Genomic DNA, 20,393 nt, shown 5'->3' with positions numbered 1-20,393 from the left:
CTGTCCTACAGTACATTGTCTCATTACACCCTGCTGTTAATAAATTGTCTATCACGAGGCTGAAGTTGCTCAACAGACACATCAGCTGATGTTTTTTTTTCATTTCAGCGAGATAATTACCTCTGAGAGACAAAACCACCATGAACCTGCCCTGACTGCAATAGTGTATCTCTAATTACAGCACAGTGTATGGATAGGTTAATTACCCAAAACCCCAAGCTTATACTTATCTAACAGCAGGAGAAACACATGATAGTTAGACCTACCTATAGTAAGACCTACAAAGGAAATTAACATCATTAGCCATTACAGATGTTGAACTTGCACAAATGAATGACCTAGATAATTAATTAGATTTATGTTAAATACTTTTTACAGGATAATAATGTGATCTACCTGCAGCACTAGGCTGAGGTGTAACTTAAAGGATCAAATTTCACATCTGTCTTAAAGCAATGGTCAGGTGTCCATATGTCACATCCTCCTGTTCATACTGGCTAAAAGACCCTCTCTTAATGTGTTTTCGGTGTAAGTGATGGGTGAAAAGTCCACATTCCTTCTCCTGTGTTATAATTCATTACATGGTAGTTTGTCTGAAGCTTCAGTGGCCAGGGATAGTCAAATCAAGTGAAACTTTGGAAGATATCCACTTGATTTGTCTAACTGCTACTACTGAAGTCTTACATCAGCTTCTGATACATTTTTGCACTAAAGATTTTGGGAGGGGAGTCTTTTTAATGGCCAGTTTAATTCAGTGTTTTCATGGACACCTCACTTTTAAAATAGATGAAAAACTGTAAACCTATCCTTTATATGTGAACATTGAAATGTATGAGGACTGGACTCGTTGCAAATCATTCACAGAGCTAACATAGTACAACCATTTATATTCATATTCACACCTAGACTATTTTTGAGTCATCCATTAACCTACCCTGTAATTAACATAATCCACACAGGCATATGGAGAACATGCAAACTCCACATGGAAGGACCCCAGCTTGCCAGTAGGTTCGATGCCAGAACCCACTTACTGTGAGACGACAGTGGTAACCACTGCAGCACCCTGCTGCCCTCCTTCAGTCATGGTTGTAAAGAACTCTTAACTGCTTATCCAAATAATTAGTAGTTTCAGCAACACTGCATTCCTGCTTGTGAGAATCTAAGTAACACCAAACAAGACACTCAAGAAAAACAGACATTTTCCATAGACTTTATTATAGTTTTTTCTTCTCAATCTAACAGGTATACACAACGCTCTAAATGTCATGGCTTTTTTTGTCTTAAATACTCTCCGCTCTTAAAGAAAAACTGTAAAAATATTTAATTATAACTAATTAAAAGATCTCTTAGGGGACAGGACTGGGGAAGGGTGTAAAGGTAGGAAGGATGGGTTGGGGGGGGGGTGTTGGTGGTCTTCTGTGGTCCTTATCTGAGGCGTTGGGTGGGTTTGAGAGACAGAAAAGGGGGGCAGGGTTAAGTTACATCCAGCTGGGGTTTCACCGCGAAGACGGGGTGGTGTTACCATTTAAAGAAAACCTGAGAGAACGACATGAAGCAGCATGTTAGAATAAAATAGATTAAATCCTCCATTAAAATAAATGTTTTCTGCTGCATCATGAACATCGCAGCTGACGGGTGTTACATCACCTGCACACTCTTTCCATCATGTGTGTGACAAGGCGGTCAGAGATGCCCGGACAGGACTCTTCAGCGAGGTTGAAGGCGTTCTCCAACTCCTCAATGGCTCCTACACCGCCGCCGCTCGCTCGCCGCTTCTCCTTCAACTGATGGCGGAGAAAATCAATATGTCAGAAAGAACATTTTTTTATACTGTGCAATGGATCGTTTCAAATTTCAACCAAATAATTTGCCATTTCTCAACTATAATGTTGCAGAGTAAAATTTTCCTACTATTTCCTGTGTTATCCGTATACATATAAGCTACATTAAAACATACAGTACACCTAAAGTCATTGTATAAAAATCACATTTCACATTTGCATCCTCTTGTGAAAGCAGGCAAAACAATGAAGTAAGAGGTGAGGCACTCGGTCAGGTATAGTTACTGTTTTACAAAGCCATGGATTGAAATAGCTCTTGGTTTAGCCAAGTCTTGCATAACCTAAACCAATATCCTAGAGATTAGAGTTACTCTTGGACTAAATGAGGGCTTACATTAATGACAAGCACTGCAGGTCAGACAAGTACTGACAGGAGCGAGCTGCTCAATAAAATTGATAAAATTAGTGTTACTTTATGTGAATGCTCTGAGAAAATGTGCAGATTATTGCACTGTTGAAGCTATGACCTGCATTGTGATCACAAAGAAAAGCCATCACTGCATCTTCTATTGTTTTTTTACTCAGTGACTACAATATTGTATCTTTTTGTGATTCAGTGAAGGACTAACACAGATTTCAAAAAGACAGTTTGGTGGATTAAATATTCTCTATTAAGACTCTGTGCTTGTTTAATTTTTTCTTCGTCCAGAATTCATGACCTAACCTAATTTACAAAACATTATTTCAGATTATATAATCCCAGTCCCGGACAGTTAGGCCTACCTCTCTGAAGATGGGTGTTACCAAGGCCGACAAGCATTGTGACTTGGGTTGCCTTTTCACTGAATCTCCTGACTGCAAGAGAAAAAAAGGTTATAAGGAAAAAAATAAAATACTCAACTGTGTGTGTGTGTGTGTGTGTGTGTGTGTGTGTGTGTGTGCCCGTGTTCACTCTGTATATGTCTTACCTCTGAATCTGTGTGTGTGTAGCCCTTCTGTAACTTGTTCATAGAGTTGGGTCTGACTGTAGGAAAGGTCCACATGGGACATGTATCCACATCACTATCAGCATCCCTTAAGAAAGGAAAGACAGGAGGAGGAAGAGAACATTAAAAGAACGAGAAACAACACAAGAAATATGACCTGACATATAATGAATCACTGACCCAGTTTTAGTGGATCCAGAGGAACGTTTTCAATTGAGGACTATTCCACAAGTGTATTCTCCTGTTCTTGTTAAATGGGCCTTATGAGCACACAGAGCTAAAAATGAAACGCTCCATCTTGATGTTTAGCAATCCTGGAATTTGTCACAAGCTTGTATAGCTGATGGAAATGTCAAAGTAGGAAACATGAAAACCTTTATATCTAATACTAATTAATGGAAAAACAGTTCTACTAGTTAATGTCCATAAATAATGAAATATGTGTTTATTGGTGCCATTTGAATAAAGTGGTTGTGAATACATCCTTTGGAAAGTTTGTGTACAAATGTGTGCTTTTGAGACTCACATATCTGAGTCGTCAGAGCTGGATTCTTCTCCGTGTCCCTCTGACTTCCAGCGGCGGTACCGGTCGATCAGCTCTGTCAGGTAGGCCGTCTTCTTGGTGTAACGTGTGATGAACTTGTGCTTCAAGAGTTCTTTGGCTGTTGGCCTCTGGGCAGATACATTAGAAAGACAGAAGCAGTAAAAATGATTCATGTGACAATATTATAATCAGCAGCTTCTGGAGGTGGAAGAAAAAAAACACAGCTGGGATCAGAGTACTGCTTTCTAATAACGACATATATGTATTAAGAATGTAATTTAGATCCTGTTTGAATATTTCAGAAGGTACAGCACAAATTATAATATCTATTTAAGACTGGGCATGCTAATCCAATCGCAAAAAAATAGCTGGTAGGATAAATGACCCATGCAGCGCCAATCTGGAATTACCTTCCAATGTTCTGACCTTAATTAGGCCAAGCAGGCATGTCTGATCCCAGTTTGGTTACACTTTGGTCCGTATGAAAGGACTTTACTCACAAAACGGGGGTCTTTATTTAGACAAGCCTCCACAAACTCTTTGAAGGGCTTGCTGTAAGGGCCCTCCAGGGTGGGTGGAGTGTTTTTGGGGATGAGGAAGAGGACCCTCATGGGGTGCAAGTCAGAGTTGGGAGGTTCTCCTTTGGCCAGCTCAATAGCTGTGATTCCAAGAGACCAAATATCAGCCTGAGGGAGAGGAAGAAAAGTGTAACGTGTTAACTTCACATACAGACATCAGTTCTCTGGAAACTGTGTTCACTCATGAACTGAAAGCAGTTACACAGGTTGTCTCCTGACCAGTCCACAGACCCTGGCCTCACCTTGAAGTCATATGCTGACTGTTTGATAACTTCTGGAGCCATCCAGAAGGGCGTCCCGACAAAGGTGTTCCTCTTAATCTGAGTATCTGTCAGCTGTCCCGCCACCCCGAAATCTGCCAGCTTCACGTCGCCCTGCTCCGACAAGAGCACATTGGCAGCTGGGAGAAACGGACAAAAAAAAGGAAAGACTGTCAAAATGCAGTCAAGTGCAGGCTATACAAGTAATCCATTAGAGGTTACTTCTGGGATCAGTTACTGGCAGTCTTTTTCAGTTTAACATGACATGCTAAAAGCAAGACATCAATAAAAACCATTCTGCAGTTATGAGTAATGAAGTGGTTTCCCTGAAGCAAAGACAAACAGCTTCATTACATCAGGAGACGAGTAAGAGTGCTTTCGGCGGAAACAGTACAGTGTACATTGATAGCCAATTTACAAGCAATCAACCCTCTCTTGCCTTCTTATTACTGATATTCCAAAAAAGGGAAGCATGTTTTCTTACAGAGGTAAAAAGCACATCAGCTCCTGGTGTTATCTGCCTTTCTAGCAGGGCACCATGCTATAGAATTATATATCTATGTGATGCTGAATGACAAAGAACTGTTGGCAAAGCGAATGCGCCTGTTTCATCCATTTGTGATGTTTTCTATACAGTCATCACTACATGAAGAGAGTTCTCATTACCTTTGATATCTCTGTGAATCTTCCTTTCAGAATGCAGATACTCCAGCCCCTTTAGTATTTCCCTCAATATAGTAGCAATGTAAGTCTCTTCAAGAGGCCCTGGACGGAGCTATGATAGAGGAGGGAGATGATGAAGGTGAGGAAAATAAATCACCAAAAGGTCATAGTCAGGAGGGAGCGCAAAAAAGAAGTTAGGTTTTGCTTCCCAAGTTGCAAAAATGTCACTCTGTAAGATTTGTATAAAACTTTGTGGGCTGCATTAAAATAGAAACCTTCTTACCAGATCTAGAGCAGATCCTCCACCTAAATACTCCATGATAATCCACAGCTTGGTTCCCTGAGAGAGAGAGAAAAAAAGGAAAGACATAAGATTTAAAAACCCTGCTCTTCCTTTGCCTTTATGACACTGGCTCTCTGTGTGTGGGTGTGTGTTTGTGTCTCTACGCATCCTCATGTTGTGTGTATCGCTTCAGTATTCCTGTTATCATCTCACCTTCAGGTATGACCCATAATACTTGGTAACAAAAGGACTATCACACTGGCTCAGCACCGTGATCTCCTGTTGAATGTCTTCGATCTCATCCTCTGCCTCCTCCAGATCTATGATTTTGATCGCCACCACCTCCTTCGTGCGGTTGTTGATGCCTTTGTAGACCTCTCCGAAGGAACCCTTCCCGATCCGCTCTTGCTTTGTAAAGTACTCCTCGGGGTCCAACCGGGTATTCTAATCCAATGATAGAGTACATTAAATTACTGAGTGTGCGTGCATGTGCCAACACAGTTTCACTATTCAATATTCACCACTAGTCAAATGCTGGTAAGATATGCAAGTGGCTGGTAGATTTGCTTCACTCACCAGGCAAAAACACAATGGTAATCTATTGAGTGTCGGGTAAAATTTAAATAATCGCTATTTGGCCGAGGGACAAAAAGTTAATTTCACACCCTGCCATTCTCTTCTATAACGGTTTAAGGTAACCTCACAGTGGGAAGAACATCTATAAAACAATTATATATAGACATATAGGTTACCATGCACTGCCCAAAATATAAAAACATGATGGATGATTAATCCTTCTTATCTGGGGGTTCACCCATCCATCCAGTCACAGCCCATATAATTGACTAGACTCTTGATTGAACTTTGTGACAGTATGTCATTTAAAAGGCGTGACACTCTATCACAGCAGGAGATGGGTAGTGGTTTGACTGAAAAGGAGCCCCATGAAGAAGCTATTAAATTCAAAATGATATTGGTATCTACACTACATGACAGCTACACTCCTAAAATATTGCAGATTAAATATTAATAATATTGCTGTATTGTTTCTTGACATGAAGAGCTTCTATTGTCTCTGTGCTTTGAAAGCATCTTTATCCTGATGCTGACAATGGCTGGAAGATGAAAAACTAATGATATCGTGTTATGTCATGCGTATATAGCAGGTTTTTAGCACTCGCGTTGGTGGTTGAGACCCCCCACCCACCTATTCATGAAAGCCTGACAGACAGTGGTGGGGGCTCGCCTTGTCTTGGACAAGAAGAAGGGAGGTGACAGTTGGTGAAAAGAGAAATTGTGTACCTGGTTTTGCATGTCTCGAAGGTGTGCCATCCCCTCTGTAACTGGTCAGGGACAGCCGCAGCTATCTCTTCTCGAAGTTGTAAAATTGGTCCTTTTGGGGTTTTTCCTCCCCTCTTAGCTGTCTAGGAAGCTAGCTAGGTGGCTAGCCAGCAAGATAAACACCCAATCTGCTGGCTTTAACGGGGCTGTCACTCCGCGCACTGTTTTCGGCCTCCAAGTCCAACCGGGGGACCGAGCAGCCCTGCGACACAGCCAGCTACTGACCCAGAGACTCCATGTGTGTCGGCGGGGACGAACAACGAAATGAAATGCTCCCTCCGCGTATTAATATTTAATTCATTTCAAGGAACGCTTAGCCTGTTGTTCATTTGAAGCTTCAGGAGGACAAAATAATGGCCCAGACAGACGGCGCATGCGCATTGCTTTCGAAAACGGCGGATTTCTGGGATTTGTATTCCTAATCTCTGTAGTTTAGGTTTCTTGGTAGAGTTTTTATAACATTTAGATTTCTTCATTTTAAATACTGCCACTGAAGCTTTTGACCAAAATATAGATAAATAATATACAAACTCAGTGTAAAATGAAAAAAAAAAACATGTGCTTTAAAAATGTTCTTTATTATGAGGCTTTAAGGCTTGTAAACGTAGAGGGTAAAATGAATACAGCAAAATATAGGGAAATCCTGGAGGACAATCTGATTCATTCTACAAGAGAACTGCGGCGTGGGAGAAGATTTATTTTCCAGCAAGACAGTTACACGAAGCATACAGTGAAAGCTGTACAGAAATGGTGAATGTTCTGGAGTGACTGAAACAAAGCCCAGACCTCAATCCAATAGAGAATTTGTGGCTGGATTTGAAAAGGGGCTGTTCATGTCTGATCCTCTTGCAATGTGACATAGTTTGAGCAGTTTTGCAAAGAAGAATGGAGTAAAATTGCAGTGTCCAGATGTGCAAGCCTGATTGAGTCCACACAGACTCAGTGCTGTGATTGCGGCCAAAGGTGCTACTAGATACTGACTTGAAGGTTAATATTTATGCAATCGCCTATTTTACATATTTTATATTTCTAATTAATTGACATTACTTTGTAGAAATCTGTTTTCACTTTGACATTAAAGAGTTATTTTTGGGGGGAAAAGAAGAAAAAAAAAAGCCAAATTATATTGACCATGATTAAATTTATAAAAGCAATGAAAGGGGAACACACATAAGAATATTTTTTATAGGCACTGTATGTCACAGTTAAGTAGGTTCTTTTCAATTAACCCAGTCTGTCTTGGATGATTTTATAGGAAACTACTATCTCAGTAACTACCCACTGCAATGAATTAGTACTTCTAAATCTCTTATTCTGTTTTACACATCTGCATATATACACACACAAGAGATAAAGCTGCCGTTTGCTTCAACAAAGCCCAAATCTGGTGGTTAGAAAGGCACGCTCAGCAAAATTAACTACCAGCAGTTGCAGTCAGTCTCACTGTTGCATCTTTGTCAGCTGCTGCAATGGAATTACAAAGAAAGCCAAACATGACAAAACATTTAACCCGTACGGTAGGTTCAGCCTTTTGAATACAAGCCCATACTCTTAGGGAAACACGACAGTATAAACATCAAAAAGGAATTAACAGTACATTAATTTGTTCCATGCCCTGACTTGATTCCTTTAACTGATAGAAAAACACGAATTGCGAATAATCTTCATTGCTCAAGTACGTTTAAGCATACAAGGGTTTAGTGACTCTCAATGTATTTACCCAGAACAACAACACAATAGTCTTCATAAATATGTTGTGTTGTGCAAGGAAGGCCTCAATAAATATTTACATGATTTAAATGACCTGCATATATTAGGTATTTTATTTGGAATTGATCCGATTATTTCTGTGTTGATAGCTATGGTTGATAGCAGAGAAAAATCCAAGTTGTAGCTTTGTATTATTTTGTAATCAGCCCAATTACATAAACATTGTATGAAAACAGAGCATTTCAGAGTGTGCGCTCGTTTGCTACACCGGGTAGCGCCTCTGCTGCGCCTCGCTGGGACTGACCGTGCAGCTCATAAGCTCCGCCCCAGCGGACATACCAGGCATGTTATCAGCAGCTACACACACACACTAGCTTCAGGCGGTGTGTCCCTCAGTTTCACTCGTTGCCTGCTCTGGTTGATGAAGTAAATACTCCTGTAGAAACAGTTTTTTGACTCATGACACTTTAAACTCCGGTGCTGAAATCATAACGGTGAGTAGTAATTGTGAGCTGAAGCCCCGAAAAGCTTCACGTATATCTTGCGGTTATTGGAGCCAGTCAGCGGCTGTAAACGCACCACTTAGCTAACGTGTAGTGATAACATCAGCTAACGCGGGTCAGACATGCCATACTGGTAACACTAGCTCGATATTAGCTACGTACATGCTAGATATGGCGTCTTATGTTGCTTTTCATTCAGTGACATTGAAACCATGTGTCAACTACAGCTACTCCTCTAGTCTGTGTTATGTAATCCAATGCAACCCTACGTTAAATGTTATCTTGTACATTATTTATTAGCTTTGGCTAACAACCTCTCCGTCGAGATTGTTTGGTTCCTCAGCGTGACATGCCCTTTTTACACCGGTCAAAGTGATCGTGTTTTGGGCAGTACTCCTCGCCACTGAGCCAATTAGGATGAACTAAATCCCCACACCTAACATGTGTGTCATTTAAAATTAGGCGTAATGATACTGCTTGAAATTACTATCATTTAATCAGGGAGGCATTGCACACAGGCTACTGTCAGTCATGAGGGAGATGGCAAACATCCAGTGCTCACATATATGGGCTTTGATGTGATTATTGAATATTTGACACACATGCCTCTGTGATATTGCCATTAAACACAAACGTCTACGTGTCAGCCTGCACTGTAGTCTGACCTTTTATTTGCAGAGTATTTTTAGGTGTGGTTTTTTTCCTTGCATTTTCTCTCTTTTAATGTGTCCACAGGCTGGATGAGTGGGCCAACCTTTGCCACCCCCTCTGCAGAGGTGGCTCAGATCAACCGCATCCATTATGAGTTGGAGTACACAGAGGGCATCAGCCAGCGCATGCGGATCCCTGAGACCCTCAAGTTTGCTTCAGACAACCAGACAGGGTCTTTGCCATTCCAGCAACCCCTTCACACTCACACAACTCTGATGCAAGTGCCCGAGAGGATCATTGTAGCAGGTAGGCACAGACTGGTATACAGGTGTATGGCTAAAAAATCCTACAATACACAATACTAAGCAAGTAGACCCTGCAGACACATGACTGCTATCATCACCCATGGAATGCTAAAATTATTCTTCTGGCCCCTCTCGTACTCACTTCCTCCACAGGGGATGATGACGACCCTCAATTCTCTCGTCCCAGAGATTTGGATCTGATTCAGTCCGTTCCGCCCATGGACCTCCTGGACATGAAGGCCCCGCCGCGTGTCCTCACCCTTACCGAACAACCACTGGACTCTCTTGAAACTGACCCAGCTGCCAATTCACAGAACAACCCCAGCCAAGTTGTAAGCAAGGTTCCTTAATTTAGGGTCGAGTAATGTCTTTAAAATGTCTTGTTTTTCACTGTTGTCACAGTTTTTCACTGCCTCTCCTCTGCTGTGCTGTGTTTGCAGCCCACACATGGAGAGCTTAGCCCTGCCCTCGCTGAAACACAGAGAGCAAATGAGAGAAACGCAAACATAAATGGCTCGGTAGAGACTCTCACACTGGGCTGAAATGAAATCAGTTCCCATAAATTAGGTAACATAAACATGGTTTCTACTGCATTTTGTCATCATTTATGGTCCCACTACTCTTCTCTACTCTCTGTGTGCGGGCGGGGATCAGCCACACAGCGTAGCAGAGGAGAGACTGTATATCAGTTGAAGTACTCGAGGTGACAACAACTACACTTGTTACGTTACTGTAAGTGGAATTAAAGCTTTGCAAGTAAAAAGCCATTAAAAGTATTTTTTTGATGTAATCCACAAAAAAGATAGACAGACTTTAAATAGCAAAATATTTTGCCATTGATGTGTTTTGTATCACAGTGAAGTCAATGACAGCACAATATGAAACCATAAACATTTTTCTCTAATCACACAACATATATTGTCATATCGCACAGAGCCCTAATATATACTAATTAAAACATACTTATGAATATTTTATTATGTTTTGGCCAACTTTGTTCCTTTAGATGCCACTAAATTCTTCACACTGCACCTTTATATTCTGAGGCGAAGCCTAGTTGCATGAGAAATAACTCTCCACAGCTGAAGGTTTTAAATTGTAACCTGTAATGTAAGTCTGACATTGTTTGAAATCTGTGTATTATCCACAGGCCCATTTTCATTCACGGTCTCGAAGGGAACGCAGTGTCAGTGAGAACATATCTGGTCGCCACGGCAGTCAGACCAGCAGAGTTGATCTGAGGTAAGGACACATCCACAGTCGAGAAACATGTTTCGCTGCTGCTGCCTTTTCTTTCTGTCATTGTTATGTCTTATTTCCTTGATCTTTGACAATTTCTTTTTTCTTTCATTTCTCCCCACTTGTCTTTGCCAGTGTAACCCCTTCCCCTTCTGCTCCCCCAGTCCGGTTGTGTCCCCCTCTCTGTTCCCCTGAGGATGCAAACATCAACCTGTTCACAGCTGCAGGGTTCCTGACTTATATCCAGTCAACAACACGCCGGGCGTACCAGCAGGTGCTTGAAGTCCTGGACGACAGCCACCGAAGGTGAGTTGTCCCTGAATTTCTCAAAAGTCACTTTGATTCCAGAGTTTCTCAGAATAAACAGCTGGTCCTTGTGGTAAAATAAGGAGACTTAAGACATTCTTTTAATAAGAAAAATAAGATATAGGGTGAAGAATAGTTAAAAATACAGAGGAGGATATTTATAGAGTGAAGGAGTTTCTAACATACAGGAGTAAAGTAGCTAGTTCTTTCAAATGATGAATACCAGGAGGGAGTAAACGGGTCATTTATGGGACATGTGTTTGTATTATCAGCATTCTGCTCTGGTTCAAAAATCTTGTTTGATTTAGCAACTGTAGACTAGGGTTATTTAACACTGACAAAGATATGTAATGGAGGCATGATGATTTACAGTTTAACAATCTTTTTATTGTGTAAAATGACATCAGTGCACTGAAACGATAAACTTGGAATTTCATGATTTTAAATAACAAAAAAAAAACACAGAATATTTAAAAAATACATGTGTGTGTATATATCTAAAAATATCTAAAAACTTTAATTAAATGCTTCCTTTTATAACCAAAAATGTATATATTGGCACATACCGGACAACATAAACTTCAATACTATTATATCTGTGATAGGCTAATATCAGCTGATAATATTGTCTGACTAATATATCATTTGGGCTCTTCTGTAGGCCTGCCAATAACAGGAGAAAAATAAGACAGCACACTTGGTCAATGGTGTTATCATTACTAAAAAAATATGAAATGTTGATCTCAACAGGGCACACCTGGACCTGGCCCTGGACATAAACCCTGATGAGTCTGGCTTAGTGGACGCCTCCTCACTTCGACGACAGGTAAACAGACCTCAAGTCCAGATGATTTAATACAAGTATGTGTCATTGATATGTGATAATTGTGCTTCTCTACTACTCTGGTGTGCATATTGGGACTGTGCTGTTTGTAGTTACTTTGTTCCTGTTGAATTCACTTCCCAGTTTTCTGTTTTTCTGTGAGGGCTCAGTGAAAATATACTGAGACTTACATATCTCATAACAGGCTGCAGGCAGAGAAGCACACAGCCTCTGATCAGTGACAACAGACTTTTTTAGATAATCACATAGGTCAATTAAAAAGTACACAATGATTTTCCTTTTATATAATGCATTATTATGTAATTGATAGTGGTGATTATAGTTCTGCAGACATTGTCTCACATGGTCTTAGCATGGCATAGTAAAAATGTAAAAAACACGGTGGTAGTCTTGTTGTATTCTGCAGGGCATCTTTCCCAGGCCTTACAATAGTTTTGTGTTCATGCCGTCATTCAGATTGTGAAGCTGAACCGACGCCTGCAGCTGCTAGAAGAAGAAAATAAGGAACGCTCGAAGCGAGAGGTGATCCTGTATTCAGCTACTGTGGCATTCTGGCTCATTAACACCTGGATCTGGTTCCGTCGCTGAGGTGGGACAAGACGGAGTCTCCCAAAACACTGGATGCCAAAGCAATTTCTTGTTAAAGGTGCAATCACAAAAAAACATGATGAATTTTTTACCAGCATCTAAAGGCAACCACAGAAAACTGGAATTTGTAGTGTCCTTCACCCCAACCCTCCATATTTTCATTGCAAATTCTTGAAATTTGACAAATTTCAAGCTTAAACTTTCAAGCTTACTCTTCAGAGATTAGACTTGTGGCAGAAAAACTACTATCAACACCTACTAACTGACTCTGGTAGTGCAATACAACACCACTCAAACTGGAAGTAAAGCTAAATGGCTCTCATTCAAAGATTCATTGATTGTATTTAATTCCTGTATTAACTGTCAAATGACAACCAAAACAAAGCACAAAGACACTCCAGCTGTGTAACCGATACACTGTAGTGAGCTGAAGTTTGATGCATCAGCAACAAACACTCGCCAGCTGTGGCTAATGATAACGACATCTTAGATGTCCAACAAATACATTTTGAATTCTAAACCACTGTTAAACTTTCTCAGAGGGAGATTTATATCCTCCACTTTCAAATATTGCACAAATGTTCTTTTTGTGTTTGTTGAATGAAATGCTTTGTACTAAAATCCCCTGGGTTGTGAAGCATTCCCAAAAAACATTTTGTTTAGCATTAATATCAAGAGCCACTGAACACATTAACACTGCATTAATCACAACTGCAAATAGTGCTGCAAAAACGAACAATAAATAAATCTCATCATCAATAAATCAGATGATTATTTTTTCAATTAAATTATTGATTGTTTGAAACATTTTGAAAAAAAGATGTAATTGTGATTATTTTGGCTGATATTGCAGTTGTGATATGATTTGCAATATTAATGGGACTTATACATTTTACACTATTATTCTCATTTTAATTGAAAAACATGAAAATGATTATGGTGTGATCTTTGCGGGGATCTCTAACAAACAGATTGTCTTAAAGGACCAGGGTATAAGATTTAGTGACATCTAGCAGTGAGGTTGCAGATTGCAACCAACTTTTTCAGCCCTTTGTCAAGGTGACGTAGTCAAATTCCATGTTTTTATCTGACTTGCAGTCTGAAATCCACAGGTTCTCATTGTGCTATCACACATGACAAAGAAAAGCATCCAGTCCTCATATTTGAGGAATATTTTGGCATTCCTGCTAGAAAGATTTTGTTTCAGCTGTGTTTGCAAACCCCCACTGATATATTATAGTTACTTTGTGAGGCAAGATTAGCCAAGACGCTGTTACTGAGTGCACCTTTAAACCTGAAGAATCCCCTGCACAGTGAAAACAGATGTTACAGTAATGCTTACCATTGTATATCTTTTTGAAAGTAGAGAACAAACTTTGTAAATGAGTCTTTTTAGTGACAGGAGGAAAAATATGATTAGATGGGGAAACAAGGATTTCCTTTAGCAGCAAATGTTTTGGGGACCTGACACAGAGCTGGAGCTCCAGTTACAGGACCAAGCCACAGACCTGACCTGTCTCGTCTGTTTGAAGTTGAGGTTCAGCAGTTTTGTCATAAATTACCATTCTTCAAAGTGTCAAAGTAAGATGACTTAATCTAGAGATGCCATAATATTTACCATAAATAACCTCTGAGTCCTGCGTTACCCCAAACATTTGTGTACAGTACTTTAATAGCCTATAGTTGAAGTGATGTAGTTTAGTCCTTCATATTATTATTTTTTTACCTCTTTGACAGTCATGATATGAAACTCATAAATGACACCCATTATGAGCTTGATGAAACTTGAAGTGACAACATCTAAAGATGTTATCAAATGATGTATTCCCTTGCTGTCTTTGCAGTTTGCTTTCCATAGACTTTGACCACTCAAGTTTCCCCCCCACCTTTTCCACAAGAGACGTCAGCATGGACTGTGTGGTTTTATTCATCATACAGTGTGATACATGTCTTAGAGCTATTGTGTATATGATCATGTGTTAGGTGGCTATATATATGAAATATTGATGTCATTATTTTTGGAATAATGATGTATTTCATGGAGATTTATTTATAACATATCAACAAAATGATTATTTTTTTCTCTCTGTTAAGCACTGTACCTCTCACTAAAGCTGGAGTTTTAAGTTAAAAGTTTTTCTTTCTTTGTAATACATTAATACATTTGTCATATGTAAATATTTTTGCTGTAATAAATGATGGTTGATGATGATGTTACTTTCTGTCAGACTCATGTCTGTGCAATGCTGACCCCTGCTGTTGTGTTGACTACTAAGCAACAGGAAAAGGAGTTCAGTGCCTCAATAGCTCTCTGTTGTTGCAGAGAGATACTTTCTTTTTAATTAAATATCAAGGCCATTTTTAATGACACATTTTTTCCATAAATGGCTAATTATATGGTAAAAGACAAAATGTTAACTGAGGAGATGAAGGAGGAGATAGAGGAGGTGCTGTCTTAGAGCACTTTTATGTCCCCATCAATGTCCAAATCAAACCTACTCCCTTGCGAGGAGATATGATTTTAGAGAAATGAGACGTCCTTTCCTCTGAAAAGTGACTTGAAGCGTCATCTGTTTGGGATGACGGCGACAGCTGATCAGTCAGTTTAAACAGCTTTGACAACTTTTGATGGAGTTTGTGTCTGCACACATGCACTGTGCCATGACTAATAAAGGTGCACAGTTTTCTCTCTGCAGACTGTTATATTATATATTAGCTTACCTATCTGACAGGCACCAGCACGTGGATAAAACCCTGCATTCCTGCTCAGAGACACATGAACCACTCCTGCTGACAGAATGTTTATTTATTCATTATTTATGTCTGAATTTATTGATATTCTGATTGTGAATGCATTATTTAATAACCCAGAATATGGTCAGTGTGTTTTTAAACATTGAAAATTGTTTTTTAGGCTGAATGTTTCAGGAAAAATGAATATGATATGTAACTCAAAAAACATAAAAGTAAAAGTAAACTCAATATCAAACCTAACGCTCAGGAATTTTCAGTCTCACATGGAAATGATCAATTATGTAAAATACAAATGTGTAATGTCTTGCTGACACGGACATTTTCAGTTCATTATTTTTACCCATCCATAAAAACAGTTAATAACAGAAACAGAAAATACCAGATCATGAAAACATCTTTCTAATAAATGAAGAAAGTTGTTTATGGTTCTTTTGATCAGATGGATAATTAACAGATTTTTAGCAAGATGGTGAATCATAAAACAAAATATAGACTAACACTTTAGAGTGACCCCCCCCCCCCCCCCCCCCAAAGTTTAAATTACTTTCTGTCTAGTTCATTGTTTCGGCTTGAAGTGGCTTTCACTTGGATTTTGCCAGCTGGAAACTAATTTTTCCGATTATTCCGATACCACATGAATGCCACAGTGCAGGCAGTACAATGGGGATCACCAAACTGGCAGATTTGATCCGTTTAGATGCTCCCGGTGCTATTTCTCACAAGGACATCAGTGACTACACAGGTAATCAGTTTAGCATATTTTAGTTTTATTTACAAGATAAACTCTTTGTGTCAAAGCGGTTGTTGCTAACCTGATGATTAACGTTAGCATGCAGCTGTTAGCTACTTAGCTAACAGTGATGTCAATGCGACAATACACAACACGTCCTTTTAAGTTAATACACTACGATGACAATGTTTAACATAAAGTAGAAGACGATATTCCCAATCGCTACAATGCATCAGTGACAGTACAAATGTGACACTATTGTTCTGTATCTATACAACTTTGAGATACTTCTACTTCACTGGAGTATTTCCATTTCCTGGTACATACCTTGTAGTTTTATAGAATAGAATAGAATAAAGTATTTATTGTTATTGTACAAAGCACAACGAAGTTGAGATGCCGTCCTTAAAGTGCAGAAATAAAGTAGTTAAAACGACTTCATTATCTATTAATATATCTCGTGCTTGTTAATAATAATGGTAAATCAATTTACTTTACAACTCTTTGCATAATGAGTATTTTTTAAACTTTAGATAAAGTTCCTTATTATACTTCTGTACTCTATTTTGACTGCAGGACATTAACTTGTTATTAAGTATTTTTGTACTGTGGAATGACCTTTTTAATGATCTAAATATAATGCTAAAGATTTTTTTTTAAATGTCAGTCAACTTGTAAAAAGCCATTTTACTGCACATTGTCTGTCAGCTCTGTTTACTGCTGATTTTGTGAATTTAAAAAAAGTCAAGTTGTATGAAGGGCCACAAAGTCAAGCCCAGAATAAAAGATGTATCTACATAATTGATAGCATATTAGTACTGCTAATATTTTATTAAGATTATTTTTAAAAAGCTCTGTTGAAGCCGTCATTCACACTGAGTATTTTAAACTGCTGCATGGTAAATGATGGACAAGCCATTTATGACTAAATGGAACTGTACTGTTTGATGCTGACGATGCTGGGCTGTGTTCACTCCACAGGAAAAGTGATCGCTTTGGACACCTCGATTGTTGTGAACCAGTTCCGGGCAGCTACACCTTTACTAAGGTGAGCTTCTTGATGAGCTGTTCTGTCTGGAGAAACAGTGAGAGTTTTCTATCATATGGTTTCCTGTTTTTTCAGATCAGCCTTACTGGATATGTTGATATATTGATCCATCCAAGTGAATCAGGTGTCCGTACAAACACCTGTACAATGCAAAGCTGCAAGGTTGCTGAAATGTGAACCTTTTTTAAGGTTTTTGTTGAGCTTTTGTTGTGACTACTGCTTTAGTTCCTGTGTTGATGCAATTTGTGTCTTATAAAATATTGAAGCACCACCACAAACTACAGCCACTACAGAGTTGAGTCAAAACATATTTGCCTCAGTGTGAGCAGTGATTCAAAATTCACACTAATTTCTCAGTATACAGGAGTTTGTATTTCTGGTCTCCGTGTATATCTGTATGTCAGCCCTGTTCATTTAAAATGACCTGGGTTTCTTCTCTCTAGCCCCTTGTTAGGTGTCTTCTTTCGCACGCTGACCTTCCTAGAACATGACATAAAGCCGGTCTTTGTATTTGATGGGAAGCCTCCGGGGGAAAAGACAGCTGTTGTAAGTGACACCTAGAGTCTGTATCTTTTGACTCAACTTGAAACTAAACAAACAGTCATAGGTTAGAGAGAGACTAATCTGAAATCTTCTCTCATTTGCACATCATTTTGTTAGAGCTGATCTCCTTACATGTGCTGATTGATAAAAATAGCTAAAACCAAACTACTGAAAGTAAATTTGATGGACCAGACTGATCCTGATTGAAGCTCCTGTTTTTCCTGCAGCTTAAGAAACGAGCTGAAGCAGCAGGTTGGGGTGCTCCGAACTGCTCAGGCACAGGTCAGACACAAAGAAAACATCAATAACAACCAAGTACACATATTTCATTAGTTTTCAAACATATTCTTGACATATAGTGTATATCTTCTCTTGTACTGCACGCAGCATCATCCCAAACCAAAGACTGTCTCCAGCTCCTGAAGCTTCTGGGTGTACCCGTCATCCAGGTACGACCTACACATAGGATCCATATTGTATAATTGTTAATATTTCCTACATGTTCACTTATTTTTCTCTCTTTCGCTCCGTCTTGTGCTCCAGGCTCCAGCGGACGCTGAGGCCTTGTGCGCCTGGCTGGTGCGAGAGGGGACTGTGGACGCTGTGGCATCAGAGGACATGGACACACTCCCATTTGGAGCCAGTATTCTTATTCGCCAACTGAATGCCAAGAAGCAAAGGTATAACTGTAATTTATGTGTTTTGCAAAAAGGCTCACACTGGCTTTTTAATGTTGTAGCCCATTTATAACAAATCACCCACAATCCCCAATTTTTCAAAGCATGATGTAGCTTTTTAGGTTGTTTTTTCCTTCTTTACAAGTAGCCACTAATGTTGATATTCTTCATTACAGTGAAGTTGTTGAATATTCTTTATCCAAGCTGTTGGACAAACTCCAAATCACTCACAAGGAGGTGAGACTAAAACATTATTTTAAATGTCTTGTAAAGCATGCTGCTGGGGGATTTGAAGGCATTCATTACACCAGAATGATCTTTTCTTCTCTTCATTTTTCTGCCACCACTCCACCAGTTTGTTGACCTATGTATTTTGCTGGGCTGTGACTATTGTGACAAGATAGCCGGTTTGGGTCCAAAGAGAGCTCTGACACTGATTCAGAAGCATCGTACTATTGACAATGTGGTTTTGCATATCAACAGAAAGGTACAATATTGTCAACAAGTGGTCTTTGTTTTGTTTTCAGTTTGTTGATTGTTATAAAGCACATTTAAAAACAACCTCAGTTGATACGAATATCTGCTGCCCTGTAGACCCATCCTGTGCCACTTTTCTGGAAGTACAAAGAAGCACGGAAGTTATTCTTGGATGAACCACAAATCGAAGTTCCTAAACTGATCTGGACTGAGCCTGATGAAGAAGCCTTGGTTCAATTCTTCCGTTGCAACAACAGACGTGCCAAGTACGGACTCATGGCTGAATTTTCAGCTTTTATTTCAAGTAATTCTCTGCCCCTTTCAAAACTAGTTCTGTCTATATTTATGTTTTATGTTGGCCTTCTTTAGGGAGGAGAGGGTCCGTCGACGGATGGACAAGTTCCGTCAGATGCGGGAATCTAAGCGAGAGGAGAGGGAAAAGGAGAAGGCAGCGGGACATAGCAGGCAGACTCGCATGGAAGACTTCTTCAGAGTTACTAGAAAGAGGGAGCAGGTGAACACACAGTATTTTGACTTTTTTTTTTTTTTTTTTACAAACTATTGTATTGAATTGATTTTGAACCTGATTCATTTGACGGAAAGCTATAATCATTGATGTAACTTGAAATCAAACCCAACCTTGAAATATTTGGATCAATCATGTTTAGAAGTCTTAAAGCAGGGGAAATTGTGTCTTTTGTATCATGCAGAAGACAAAGAATAATAAAAAAACACTTGAAATACATTAGCAGTGTTTGGTTTGTCTGAACAGTTGTTTTCTCTTGCTTTCTTTAGCCTGTGGAAATGGCAGACTCTTCAAACAGCAACAGAAAGAGACCGAAGCCAAACTAAGCCCACCGATATCTGCTGCTCATTGTCTCCGAAGTCAAAGTTGGATGGAAGTTTTTTACATCCATGTCTGCCTGTACAAATGTCTTGAAAAAATTATGAATCATTTAGACAGACAGCTCTCAAATCTGTGATCTTATACAGTTTTCTTTTACTTTAAAAAAATCATGCTTCATTCCTGTGCTGATGAGAAAGTCCAGCATTTGTCATTTTTTCTGTTTGAACAAATTTCAACAATTTCAGAGGCAAAAGTTTTACATGTTGGATAATAGTTTTGCATTCACATGAAAATTGCACTCTAAGTGTCTTCTAGTTGCCATTGAATTAAAAAGAAGACAAAATAGGCACAGTGCAAGACCCTGACTTTATGTCCTTGTCACTGCATGGGAGCACTACCCTACTGGCAACACACTAATCTAATCTTGTCTGAACAGCAGTCTCCCCCACAATGTAAATCACAGAGCAATTCTTCAGCGCAGTTTCCTGCAAACCCACCAAGAAACGCAGAGCAGGCGGTGGACGACTATGAATGAGAACAGTGTGATCACTGTCAGGGAGGCCTTCCCGCAAGCCAAACCGGGAGACAGGGGATGTCTCATCACAAGATATTCAATGAGCACCTGTTGTGTTAGCAGTGCCAAGGCAGGGACCAAAGACTTGAATTTTGAAACATGCACTTTAAAGTGGCATCGTGTCTAAAAGATATTGAGATATCTAAATCCATGTGGAA

General features: G+C 39.5%; 3 protein-coding genes across 3 annotated transcripts; 2 read left to right on the top strand and 1 right to left on the bottom strand.

Annotated features, from left to right (window-relative positions):
- Positions 1 to 1,197: 1,197 nt before the first annotated feature.
- Positions 1,198 to 6,806, bottom strand: stk25b (serine/threonine kinase 25b). Its single transcript, XM_053329639.1, has 11 exons — positions 6,401 to 6,806; positions 5,312 to 5,542; positions 5,099 to 5,155; positions 4,819 to 4,927; positions 4,135 to 4,292; positions 3,815 to 4,000; positions 3,297 to 3,442; positions 2,753 to 2,858; positions 2,568 to 2,639; positions 1,651 to 1,787; positions 1,198 to 1,539 (listed from the first exon to the last, which is right to left on the bottom strand). The coding sequence occupies exons 1-11, from the start codon at positions 6,428 to 6,430 to the stop codon at positions 1,500 to 1,502; spliced, it is 1,272 nt and encodes a 423-aa protein (XP_053185614.1). The 5' UTR covers positions 6,431 to 6,806; the 3' UTR covers positions 1,198 to 1,499.
- A 1,735-nt stretch (positions 6,807 to 8,541) lies between these two features.
- Positions 8,542 to 13,548, top strand: LOC128368781 (mitochondrial fission factor homolog A-like). Its single transcript, XM_053329662.1, has 7 exons — positions 8,542 to 8,643; positions 9,388 to 9,609; positions 9,762 to 9,940; positions 10,759 to 10,850; positions 10,983 to 11,153; positions 11,904 to 11,979; positions 12,454 to 13,548. The coding sequence occupies exons 2-7, from the start codon at positions 9,393 to 9,395 to the stop codon at positions 12,583 to 12,585; spliced, it is 867 nt and encodes a 288-aa protein (XP_053185637.1). The 5' UTR covers positions 8,542 to 8,643; positions 9,388 to 9,392; the 3' UTR covers positions 12,586 to 13,548.
- A 2,451-nt stretch (positions 13,549 to 15,999) lies between these two features.
- zgc:110269 (probable flap endonuclease 1 homolog) lies at positions 16,000 to 19,891 on the top strand. The gene is made up of 11 exons (XM_053329694.1): positions 16,000 to 16,081; positions 17,051 to 17,117; positions 17,561 to 17,663; positions 17,888 to 17,942; positions 18,048 to 18,109; positions 18,204 to 18,340; positions 18,514 to 18,574; positions 18,693 to 18,824; positions 18,932 to 19,080; positions 19,184 to 19,328; positions 19,610 to 19,891. Exons 1-11 carry the CDS (start codon positions 16,000 to 16,002, stop codon positions 19,664 to 19,666), a joined length of 1,050 nt encoding a protein of 349 aa, XP_053185669.1. The 3' UTR covers positions 19,667 to 19,891.
- The last annotated feature ends 502 nt before the right edge of the window (positions 19,892 to 20,393 follow it).

The sequence above is a fragment of the Scomber japonicus genome, chromosome 12 (genome assembly GCF_027409825.1).
Source record: "Scomber japonicus isolate fScoJap1 chromosome 12, fScoJap1.pri, whole genome shotgun sequence".
NCBI classification, from domain to species: Eukaryota; Metazoa; Chordata; class Actinopteri; order Scombriformes; family Scombridae; genus Scomber; species Scomber japonicus.
This window is presented reverse-complemented; position numbering and strand designations above follow the sequence as displayed.

Excerpts from the sequence above, each read along its gene's own strand:
- stk25b (XM_053329639.1), bottom strand. The coding sequence starts at position 6,430 with ATGGCACACCTTCGAGACATGCAAAACCAG. Across the intron at positions 2,640-2,752 it reads ACACACACACAGATTCAGAG|TCAGGAGATTCAGTGAAAAG; the intron begins GTAAGACATATA and ends TTTCTCTTGCAG. Across the intron at positions 1,788-2,567 it reads TAACACCCATCTTCAGAGAG|TTGAAGGAGAAGCGGCGAGC; the intron begins GTAGGCCTAACT and ends CTCCGCCATCAG.
- LOC128368781 (XM_053329662.1), top strand. The coding sequence starts at position 9,393 with ATGAGTGGGCCAACCTTTGCCACCCCCTCTGCAGAGGTGGCTCAGATC. Across the intron at positions 10,851-10,982 it reads ACCAGCAGAGTTGATCTGAG|TGTAACCCCTTCCCCTTCTG; the intron begins GTAAGGACACAT and ends TGTCTTTGCCAG. Across the intron at positions 11,980-12,453 it reads CCTCCTCACTTCGACGACAG|ATTGTGAAGCTGAACCGACG; the intron begins GTAAACAGACCT and ends GCCGTCATTCAG.
- zgc:110269 (XM_053329694.1), top strand. The coding sequence starts at position 16,000 with ATGGGGATCACCAAACTGGCAGATTTGATCCGTTTAGATGCTCCCGGT. Across the intron at positions 17,943-18,047 it reads TCCGAACTGCTCAGGCACAG|CATCATCCCAAACCAAAGAC; the intron begins GTCAGACACAAA and ends TACTGCACGCAG. Across the intron at positions 19,329-19,609 it reads TTACTAGAAAGAGGGAGCAG|CCTGTGGAAATGGCAGACTC; the intron begins GTGAACACACAG and ends TGCTTTCTTTAG.